This window comes from Pteropus vampyrus, unplaced genomic scaffold (assembly GCF_000151845.1).
Source record: "Pteropus vampyrus isolate Shadow unplaced genomic scaffold, Pvam_2.0 Scaffold159, whole genome shotgun sequence".
Lineage (NCBI taxonomy): Eukaryota > Metazoa > Chordata > Mammalia > Chiroptera > Pteropodidae > Pteropus > Pteropus vampyrus.
The window spans coordinates 1986451-1998811 of record NW_011888940.1 but is presented as its reverse complement, the minus strand read 5'-3'; the positions used below and the strand labels follow the sequence as shown (position 1 = coordinate 1998811).

Sequence of the window (12361 nt, the reverse complement as noted above, 5' to 3'; positions counted from 1 at the left end):
ATTGTAAATAATGCTGCAATAAACATGAGGGTACAGATATCTTTTTGAGATAGTGATTTCAATTCCTTCAGATAAATACCCAGAAGTAGAATTGCTAGATAATATAGTAGTTCGATTATTAATTTTTTGAGGACCCTTCATATTGTTTTCCATAGGATTGTACCAGTTTACATTCCCATAAAGTCAACTTTATGTATTTTAAATGTAAACTGGTTTTTCTTTACATTAAATTAGAATGTTAAGTACATTACGGGCATACATTTCCTTCTAGAAAATAGGCCAAACCATTACCTTTTTGAGCCTTTCTTTGTTTTAAAAGTTATAACATGGGGATGGTTATAACATATTAAAGGATTTCCTTTTTATGTGCACAGGAATATACACCTGCATTAGTTTTTTTTGTTATATTTTCTCCACAAAAAGCATTACGAGACTGATATTTAAATGTCCCAATATAGCATTCGATGGTATGTGCAGTAGAATAATTGCCATAGGAAGCCAGCTGTGTAGAACAAGGAACTGCTACAGATCTAAAGTTTTCTGAGTTGATTAACTTCATTAACATAGCCCTCATAACATAGCTATGAACAAAACAGAAATATTCTCTTCGATGATAATTCAGTTAGGTGGGTTCGTAAGTGATCCAACAGCCATTCCTGGGAAGTTTTTGCTTACAGATCGTTATACTTAGTAATTCTTCAGTAGTCAGGTATTACTGATTCAGTCAGCTGGCACCTGGGGGTCCAGGGGGTGGTGTTAGGAGGCTGTTTTCAAATCTTTGAAGTTACAGCAAACCCTTGATATTTGAAGGGAAAATTCAGAAGTCTTCACCAATGATAGCGAAAGCAACTAATTCCTCCCATTAAATACAGTAAAGTATAACTGACTTCTTTAACTTCTAGAATGTTTATAAATATAAAACTCAAATTGTAAAGCTATTGAAATAAACTCTACTAAAATAAACTCAGTATATTTCATTACAGTGGAGTGACTTTTCAAGAGGAGGTTATGCTCTAAATTCAGTTTGAAAGGTAAATATTCCATACAGTCAAAATTAGTTTTGAAAACCTCATAAATCACTCATAATTTACATAGTCTACATGGATTCATATGCATTGGTTTTATATGCATTTAGAGCCATATATTCCTACCACAATGGAAACATCCATACCCTTTCTCAAAAATTTGAATTCATATCATTTTACTTCCATTGTTGGAACAGATGGTAGGCACTCAAATATGATAGCTGGTATCAGTGTTACCATTAGGCTTGCAATGAAAACATATTAAATCAGTGTTGTGTGCCCTTGACAATGATGACCAGGAGCAGAACTTCTAGAATGGTATTAGCCACCATTCACATCTACTGTAGTAAAGAGGACAACTTTTTTTTGTCTATTTCTAAAATGACTTTTTTACTACTTATACTATCCTTTTCTTCACATAGGTTTCCCAAGAGCCTACTTTGGAGAGTGAGTCTTAGAAATAAATTTTGCTATATTCTAGGCCAGTGCAACCCAATAGAATTTTTTGTGGTGATGAAAATATTTTATATCTGCACTGTATGATATGGCAGCCACAATTCATATGTGGCTATTGTGCACTTATCATGTGATTAATGCAACTAAGGAACTAAATTTTTTTATTTAAAGTAACTTAAATTTAAATAGCCACAGGTAGCTAGTGTAGCCCCAGACAAAACCTTATTAGCGATTTGGTCAATCATTCTTAACATCTACGAGTTAATAAAAGTGTCAGGTAGTGAATATTAAATTTCCAACGAGTACAATCTTTTTATCCACACAGAACTTGATAGAAACTATTACTTCTCTTCCAAGTGATAGATTGTTACGTTTTATTTTTCATTATTATTACTTTTCTAAGTATATTCAATGAATTCACTCATTGGTTCCTGAGTGATAAATTCACATTGTCAAATTTCGTCAGCTTCAAAACCATAGGTTCTACTTTTTCACTGTGCAAGGACTTTGGCTTCCAGTGTTCTTACTGTTCTATATTGTTTTCTTTCCTCCCCTTCTCTTCTCCATGTACACAAGTAAGTTACCCCATACTAAAGATTAGTAAATGGCTTCGAAGTCACATAATGTTTAGTAGCAGGGCTAAATCGCTACCATTGGATTAAAATAGTTTCTGTATGCTACTTTTTCTTTCCAGGTAAAGTTGTCCTTTAGGATTAAGATGATACATAATTTTTCAAATGGGTTTTGCATTCATTTCTTCAGGTTTTTTTTTTTTTACAAAGTCAGTAGAAATGTATAATAGAATTGCTTAATGAAATTCTTCAAAGACGTAGAATAGAATAGAATAGAATAGAACAGAGTAAGAAGGAATAGGAAATATCTGAGCGTTTCACACATAGTAAGAATTAATATGATTTTATGAAATGCTAGTTACATTTATACATATGTGTGCGAGAGTATGTCTGTTTCTGAATTGTGACGTAAAATGGATTCCTTAGTATGGTGCTTGGTCAAAAAGGAAAGTAAAGAAGGAAAGATTTAAAGCCATTGTCTATTTTATGGTGTGATATGGAAGTGACGTCAGAAGGCTTAGGTTTGCTTTTTCAGACAGTTATTCAATATCTTTGACCCTCGATTTCTTGTTTTGTACAAACGAGATAACGGGTTATGTACTTCATGCTGTTGTTTCAAAGACCAAATAAAATTTCAAGATGATATACAGTTGTAGCACTCCTTATGCCGTTAAAGCAGTTTGTCAGTTATTTTATATTGAACAAACCCATGGCTTACAATAGCAATCATTAATGCTCTCGTTTCTGAATCTTCTGGTCAACTAAGGTTTGGCTGATCTGTGCTGCATTTGACTGGTGTTTTTGCTTCAGGTTGTGGGTTGTGGGTTGTCTGGGCTATGGTCTGGGTTTTGTTTTGCTCCACATGTATTTATTCTGTGGTTCAGGCAAAAGGGGCAGCAGCTATCCAGGGCATGCTTTTCTCATGGAGAAGCACCAGAATACAGAAGCAGAGCCAAACCCCATAAACATATTTATGGCTTCTTCTTATATTACAGCCATGAAAATACCATGGGCCAAGTAAAATAAAATGGCCAGACCCAAAGTCATTGGGGAGAGAGAGTGTTTTCCACTCCCAGTGGAAGGGAGATAGAAGTGAATGTTTGCTGAGCAGTAATATAAACTATCACATTACCAAAAGCCATTACACACAAACTTTTGTTAACTACTTTATTCCAAAATATGAAATGGCAGCCAAGTATTACTGTGTGTTTGAGGAAAGCATTATGGAGTGTCTAAAACAGACACACAGAAAAAAGGAAACTGAGGCAATTTATAATGAGCAGAGGAGAACGATTGAAATACTATAACATTCTGATAGATATAAGCTATTAAGATAAAAATAGCATGCTGTATAAAACAGAACAAGAAAAAGCTCATGGAAATGAAAAATGTGGTAAAAATCTTTTTGATTCAGTAGAAGTTTTAGAAGATGAAGTCAAGAGAATCTTCCAGAAGTTAGTTAGAATCAAAAGACAAAAAGGTAGAAAATATAAGAAAATTAGATGACCAGTTCAACAAAGCTAAGAACCAATGTCTAGGCGTTCCAGGAAGATGAAATATTAAAATGTATGGCATCAAAATATTATAACATGATAATATAAGAAAACTTCCCTAAAGAAAACCTCCAGATTGAAGAGCCCACCCAGAAGAAGGCATGAAAAAAGGCCCATTCCAAGGTCCAACTTAGTAAAATTTCAAATTGTCAGGGGAAAAATGATTATAAAAGCTTTCAGAAACAAAAAAGCAAATCATAGACTGAGTATTAGGAATCAGGATGGCATAAGCCTTTTCATTTATATTAGAATCTTGAAGACAGTGGAGTAGCCCCTTAAAAATCCTGAATGAAATTTAATTTCATCATAGATTTTTATACCTAGACAAACTATTAAGCGTATACATAGAATAACAGCATTTTCAGGCATACAGACACTTTTTAAAAATGTGTCATTCATGTATCCTTTCTAATGAAAGTTACCTGGAGAATATACTTCCAGCAAAAATGAGAGTAAACCTAAGAGCAGAATTACTTACCACCCAGAAAACAGGTAACTCTATAATAGGAGCATGGGTAGGGCTTGACCCAATATAGAGATCAACAGGCCAGAAATAAGGCACTAAGAAGGAAAAAAATTTAAAGGAACTGATAATTTATCCAATGTGTTCCATTATTTGGAAAAATATTATTGGTGGGTGTTTGACAGATCTGTTTTGTCATTTGGGGCAAAATGCCAGTTACCTAGAAAAATAAACTATTAAAAATGAGGCAATTAATTCCAGAAATAAGAAAATATTGTGCAAGAAAATTAAGCAAAATAATGCTTGTCTCAGTAGCGAACACTATTTCTATAGTCTTTATAATGTAAATGGACTACTGACTAGTGATTTAATCAAAATTGTTACATGGTAGGTTAATGGTATGTTGGGTGGGTGGTATAGGAAACAAATCATTAATTTTTTACTATAGGAAATCATTAGATAATGTCTAATGCTGCAAAATCAAGAAGTAGCATTAAAAATGTGAAGATAAATATCAGAAGAGTGGAGAGTGTGTGCCTTTGAAGATTAAGCTCAGAGATGGGTGAGGGGTGGAGCATGGCCACTGCCCTTCTTTGTTATAGGCATTGAATGCTATTTGACTTAAATTTGGCATATTACTTTGATAAGAAAATTTCATTAATAATAAGAATGAAGTCACATATGTCCATGATTAGTAAGAAAAACCTTCTTACACTATGGATTATAAATGAACGGTAACGAATCCCCCTTTCTCCATATCCTGTCCTTAGTACTATTCTCCTATTAGTTGTTCTGGTGGTTACAGTCATAACTTGAAGTGTATCTTTTGGTAAAGTTAAAGCTGTCTGGACTTGTCTTTGCCCTGTTGGCTAAGACGGCCTCATCAAACTGCACAGTAGACATTGCAGGTTTATAATGTACTTTAAGAATAATGTACAGTTGGCCTATGACTGTTGTTGGTCTTTCATCCTCAAGCCACTCTGTACAGCCAAGAAAGCAGCTCTGACCTAGTTGGGTGAGGCAAAGGGTTATCCTGCCAGTGGGAGCATGGCATTTCTGGCAAGAGATGCCTCTTCTAACTGTTGGAGTTGGTGCCATGGCAGATTTTTCTGACTCAGGGAGTAAGTGCTGAGCCCTGGTCCAGCTGGTTAGATTATTTGTTGATTTTGATTACCTGCACCAATAAGCTCTTTTTCTGGCACAGATAATCAGAAGCAGACAGTAATTTTCCATCTTCCTAAGAAAAGTGCTTTTTGCATTTTGAAATTATAATAAAGTTTTATTTAATTTTCACCAAAATAATACTTTATCGGGGAAATGTTATTGGATTAAAACAAGAATGCTTTAGTCCTCAGTAATAACGATGAATCTTTAGGCAGATCATTTTTTCTACTTATCTCTTTGCTGTTCTTGAAAGATAGAGGAAAAAATCAGAAATAATAATGATACTTGCTATCTTTTATTCAGCTCTTACTAGGTACTAGACACTCTGCTAAGTACTCCTCATCTAATTTAATTTTCACAATAGTTTTAGGAGCTTACTACAATTATCACTCCCATTTTAGGCTGAAGAACCTGAATAACTTGTCCACGGTCACAGAGCTGGAAAGTGCTAGAGCTGTGAACCCCGATATGTGTTGACTCTTGGGCCCGTGTTCTTTATCTCTATGTTTGGCTTCCAGTATAGCCTCTGAGATTTTATTACATGAGATTAAGAAAGAACATGATTTATACTTAAAGCCTGACTATCAGTGTGAAGTTCCATATGTTGCTATTGTATGGTGCTTATAAAACTTGCTGTGTCTTTGCTTTTTAAGAAAGTTGGGAATTTTATACATTTTTTATTTCTGTCATTCTTTTATATCCTCTCAATTAGAAATTCTGGAGTCAGCTTTGATGTCTCCTGATATCTTTCCTCTTATTTCCATATACTCACCGTGTTCTCTTTATTTTCTCTTTTATTATATAGGTTTTAATAATGTCTCTACCCCTCTAGATAGTTCATCTATCTTTTCGTGGTCTCCCTACTGCTAGTCAGTCTCTGCCATCTTAAATCTATCATGCACATTGATCTAGTGTTTTTTAAGGTCAGCTTCTCTCATATTGCATACTTGTTTAAGCCATTACTATCTCCTCATTATATATAAGAAAAATCGTTTTATTAATCTAGAATTCAGGACCTTTCGTAATGTAGTCTAATCTATTATTCCATGAGTTTATGTGCCCTTAGCTTCTTTCCTACTTTCTTGCCCATGCTAATATATTTCTAATCTGGCCTGTTAAAGCACAGATTTTTATCTAATATGCATTTGTTGTTTTTTTATATGCTTTGTATTTTAATAGTCTTTTGTGTATGGATATGTCTCATTTACCCAATTGAATTGTTAACTTCTGGGTAGAAAAATGGAAATTCTGGGAGTCCACCATAATATTTAATGTAGTGTCTTGCATATAGCACTGTGTAAAAAAATTCATAATGAATTTTTAAAGTTTTAAAGTCAACATAAAATTCCAATACTTTTTGCTTTTGTTAATTTCGCAAATGTTAGACAAGTAAAAGTTAATACTTTTCCATCGTTTTTCATCTTTTTAATTATATTTAATTATGAGATGAAATATATTAATATAACTTGAACAGTTTAAAATATTTTAAAGAAACAAATAAGTTTTATTAATATTCTAATCTGAAAGGTATGGAAAATCTACTCTGAGTGAAAGTGATACACATTATTATATAGCTTTTTAAAAATAAAACAATATTTGAGAACTCATAATAAGTTGTTTTATTATATAGTTGATAATATATGGTTTCTATGGGCATAAACTGAATATTTACAGTGTAGTAAATATTAAAAATGCACTTGTTTTTCTTGCCTGATGTATTAAGTATAGTTGGAAATTATTCTCAATATTGAGTAATGACATGAGGAAATTTGAAATGTTTAAAACAGTCTACTTAGGCATGATTTTGTTTTTTAAAGGGAATTGCATTTTTGCATTAAAATTGCTTCTCACTGTCTGCTGAATTTGAAAATGTTTCTACCCTTTAATTTCTTTTATCTAATTTTTCTTGTTTAATAGCCTGAATATTTATCTTTTCTTTTTTAAATTTTTTATAAATGTTCTATAATAAATAAATATCTCTACTTTACTGTATAAATTATTTAAAACTATGTTCTATGTAAGGTATTTTTGCTTTGAAATATTTGAGTTTCAGTAAGATAGGGATGATTTCATCCTGAGACCAGAAAATTAACCAACATAAGTTTTCATATATTTTAGATGTTTATATTTATTAATTGATCTGATAGTGCTTTTGTTTCCCCTTTTAACAGTGCAATTTTAATATAGTATTATTTGAGCTCAGAAATCTTATATAGTCTAAATACTTAAAGGTTCTCATGCTATATTTTTTCCTAATTATTTTTTCCAAATATAGAGCATCATCATGATACTTTCATTTACACCTCACATTTTTCAAAAAGATATCTTAAATTATGTTACCCTTTAATTTGGTTTTCAAAATATCCAAATAAATATATCTTTCAGAAAAGAGTCACATATTTGACCATATTTGATGTAAATCACTGCACGTCTGATCGAATGTCACAAACAAAAATGTTACATTTTAAAAGCAGTGACATTTTCCGTTAATATTATTTTTTAAAAGGACTGAGCCTTAGAATGAAAGTGCAGATTATCCATTTTGACTCTCTCATTGAATCATTTCATTTTTAAAATTAGACTTCATCTTACGATCCAAGAAAACCTCACTAATGTGCATTTTTGGCTTTGTTAATTCCCTTTGTCATAAAATGGAAGCCAGCCTAAATTTTCTAATAATTTTTTTATCACATTAAAATTCATGGCAGAAACAAAAATGAGATAATTTTGAATTCAAGTACACGTATTTTATATGGATGCTTTTTCCCTCTTCTCTCTACCTAAGGAAGTAGAAAAATTGACATTAGAACTGAGTGAAAGCAAGCAGCTCTTGGACCAGGAGCAGCAGAAGGCAGCCTGGGCCAGAGAGGAGTGCCTGAAACTGACAGAGCTGCTGGGCGAATCCGAGCACCAACTGCACCTCACCAGGTACTCCCTAATCCCATTATGCACCACAGCACCGATTTCATTCCACTGATTTTTGCCACAGGCTTCCAAACAGTTGTTAGAGTTAGTCTTAGTCATTCAATTCACACACAGCTTTCAGGCATGTTCAGAGAAGTGGAGATGTAGTAAGCAAAACACCCAGACATGTGAATGATAAGTGTGGCAGGGAATTACTGATATATTACAAAACCTTTCATCTACAGAGCTCAAATATTTAGGTGATTCTCTATCAATATAAGCAAAATGACATATTTCTTTTACCACCACCGCTACCTCTCTTGTTAATTATGTGTCTAATAAAAAATGTTGAACTGAAGGATCTAAATAATACATTTAGGAAAATAATCAGCTACTGTCAGTGGTTAAAGAGGCAGAGTGAAAGAGGAATGCAAATTGAAATGGAACTGATACAAAATAAGGAACCCGAGTCCTGAGGAGGTATAAAATTTAGTGGTGAAATTGATTGGCACATTTCATGTTTCAATCATTATTATAACCATGCTTACACATCGTGGTTTCAAATTACATTGTTTCTGTCATGAGATATTGTGATATACTCATCACTGTCATGAAACTTTAGTAAAGATATAACTCAGCCCTAAATTACAATAAGATATTTTAGGTACCAAACATTGTATAGTTGGCTATATTGAAAATATACACACATACACATAAATACACACAGAGAAAAATTCAAACTGAGATTGTTGATATTTCACATTACCATGTAAGTGGTTTCTTCTCAATTTGTTTTAATATAATTTTTCAATTTTCGGGTCAAGCCTTTAGGTTTGTTCAATTGTTTTAGAGTTTTTCAGTTTTTAGAGGCAACTTTGTTTAAATACTTATGTAAATTTATATTTAGTTTGGTTCATAAATTAAAAAAAAAAACACTGGTCTTCTAATCATAGTAATATGTTGAATTTAAACTATGAAAGGGGATTGATCCCTTTTACATTAAATATGACAATGTAATTCTGAGCACGGTATGATAACAGATGGAGAAAAGCACCACTTGAACAGCCTGCATTTGGAGAAAAAAAAATATTCTAGAGGTTGGTGAACCTCCCAAAGTTTTGGGTTAGTGTTAAGATGCCTCTGGTTCTGTTAAAATCAAACTTTGTTAAAAACATTTTGTTATAATAATATTCCAAATGGTTTGCCACCTTTCCTTTTGAACAATGAAAGAAAGAAGAAAAGAGAGAGAGAGGGAGGGAGAAAGGAAAGGAAAAAAAATAAATCATTTATACATGTGTGAGATCTGGGAAAATTTTGATGGATAAAATACTTTTATGAGAAAAAAATTGCTTATACTGAAGCATAATAACCATTTGTTTAACACCCACTTGAAGCTTTGTCATTGCGGATGTGAGAGTGTAATGATAATGCAGTTCCTATGGTTATTAAATCTTAGAAGTTTCGGAATTTAGCTTCATCATGGTAGTGAACCGTTCTTCTTCTCTGTCAGACGTCTAGTGAGAACCAGCCGTTTGTGTGCTAAGCACTTAAACCACAGCGATCGGACAGATTTTAAAGTCTCAGTGTGGCTGAGCTTCAGTAAATAAATATTAATGCTGGTTTTGCCCCCCTTTGCCATTCTGTCGTATTCCGAGAGTTAATTTCTGAAGTCATAGTCTGTGGAGAGTTTTCCTGTGCAGTATCAATTTGTACTGTCTGACAAGATCAATTTCTTGCAAAGAGAGCATATTAAGATGCAGCAACTGCTGAAAGTGGACGAGTGGTAACTAATTCCTTTGTTCTTAAGAAAAACGGTTTTGCTTGGTCCCGTGGAAGGCTTTTTCTACTGAGCTTTATTTACACCAAGTCTACCAAAATTTAACCCAGTTTTACAGAAAACAAAACTTAATTACCTGTTTTCTAAGTGCAGCACTCTCTTGTAAGTATTTTACACTTAGTCCCTGTTTGTATTTTATAAAATCCACATTCATAAACTTAAAGATGACGATTAAAAAATGCGAGGAACTGTGTATATCTCTCTTTTGCACTGAAATTGTGTCTTGGTTGTGGGGCTAAATATTTCTGATGTATTTTGGGGGTGATTTTTAGAGTCTGCTTCCCCTCCTCATTCTTTATGGATTCAGTATACCCTAGTATGTGGCCAAGAAATGTTATTTTTTTCTTTTTTAGTGTATTCCATTTGAAAGAAATAAATCCCATGCAGGTAGCTCTTCATTTAGTCTCCACTTAAACATTTCGAATAGCGTATTCTAAACAAAAGTTCAAAATCAAATATGAAAATTTTCAAATATGAAAATCATGTTATAAAGGAATGATGACATAAGGACCCAAATTTTCCAGGGCAAAGAAAATTTAAAAACTTCAGCAGAAATCTGTAAGTCAATCTGGAAAAAAAAATAACCTATCATTTTTGGGATATTTTCCCTTATTGTATAATTGGACTTAAAAATGGAAAATAGAAATTCAATATTTATTGAAGGACCCAACTGGTAAGTCTAACCATTCACTTATTCACCAAATTCTTATTGAGCATCTACTATCTTCTAAGTACATTGCCCAGCCCTTGGCATAGAGAAAAAATCAGACTCGGATCCTACCCTTAGGTTGCTCACACTCCGCTGAGGAGACAGATCTATGTTTGCAATTATAGTAGAGTGTGATACTTCTGTAGTGACAGAAGTAAAGATCACCTCAGGAGCTCATAGGAAGGAGAACAGGATCATTCTGCATCGGAGGTGGAGGTAACAGTCGGGGAAAGCTTTCTGGAGGAGATGTTTGGTATTACCTTGATTAATGGGTTCATAAAAGGAGTTCTCCAAGTGGAAAAAGGTGGGGCGAGTACCCCAGCTAGAGGGAACAATATATGCAAAGACAGAAAGAGGAAGGAGAAGAGCGTAACTCTATGATGAGGTCAGGTGTCCGGCAAGAAATAAGCCTGGGAAGGGGGTCAGGGACCCGAGGAAGGACCTGTAGTTGGGGCGATTCTGAGAGTAATGGGTTACTCCTGATGTGTTTTAAGCAGTGCTGTCAACACGATCCACTTTTTGGGCTGGGATCCTGACTCAGACAGCAGCATGGAGAGTGAACTTGGAGAGTATATGTAGGAGACAAGAAGACAAGTTAGGGCAGAGGCAGCGATTATCGCTCACAGGCCAGATCTGATCCATCATGTTCTTGTATAATCCATGAGCTAAGAATGTTTTTTTATATTTTTAAATGGTTGGGGGGAAAAAAGAAAAATATGTTGCGATACATAAAAATATTATACATCCATAAGTAGTTTTATTGGACTCAGCCAACATTATTCTTTATGTTACGATGTATGGCACTACTGTAGCAGAAATGAGTATGGTCCTCCAAGCCTAAAATATTTATTTTCCGGCCTTTTACAAAAAATATTGACAACCCCTCAGCGAGGAGGCTGTTTAACTCAAGAAGTAGAGAGAGCGTGAACTCTGATGGGTTCAAATGTGTATTTAAAGAAGGAAATTGAAAGGCGCTGTGAAAATAGATTGGTTGAGGAAGAGATGATTGACAAGGACCCCAGTTAGAATATAAGCACAGCGGTGGTACTGGGCTGTGACTGTGCCAGTAAAATGGAAAGAAAATAGCATCTTCAAGAGGCACGTGGGGTAGCGAATAATAAGAGAGGCCAGAATTTTTGTAGCCTGTGTTAACCGAATGATCCATTGATCCAACTAGGGAACTTAAAAGCAGTAACAGAGGAAAACAACACTTTTTATTTTGGAACTCCGATGGAGATGTCCAGTGTGGGTGCACTGTGAGGAGAGAGGTCATGGCTTGGGGTTTGGGGTGGTTTTATGTAGATACCCAGACGTACCCAGATGTAGCCAAAGCAGCGTGTTAGGCCCCTGGAGGAGGGCACGTTTTTAAAGTCCTGTGGAAGAAGAACCAAGGAGGCAGACGTGGGGCCTCCGGTGTATAAGGAAGAACAAGAACGATTCAAAGGATGCTCGAGCGGAACAATCAAAACCATGCACTTCCTGGGGGGGGCGGGCCTCAGGCGTCCTAGGAGTGGAGAAGCCGAGTTGCACTGTCTTCTCCCAGGTACTCACCATCTTTGCAACTTTTGACAAGGTACTTAGGCCAACTTCTCATAAGGGGTATGAAGATAGTGTGACTTTCTTCCAGTCTCTCATGCCAACCACTGCTGAGTGAATACTGATAAGCACGGCCTCGATT

The 12361-nt window shown here is 34.5% G+C and overlaps 1 protein-coding gene across 1 annotated transcript in view; it reads left to right on the top strand.

Moving 5' to 3' along the window:
- SDCCAG8 (serologically defined colon cancer antigen 8) overlaps window positions 1–12361 on the top strand; it is a 206094-nt gene that overhangs the window by 81584 nt on the left and 112149 nt on the right. Inside the window, exon 13 of the mRNA XM_011370073.2 lies at window positions 8019–8161. Coding sequence (XP_011368375.1) covers window positions 8019–8161 — 143 coding nt within the window. The remainder of the gene's footprint in view (window positions 1–8018; window positions 8162–12361) is intronic.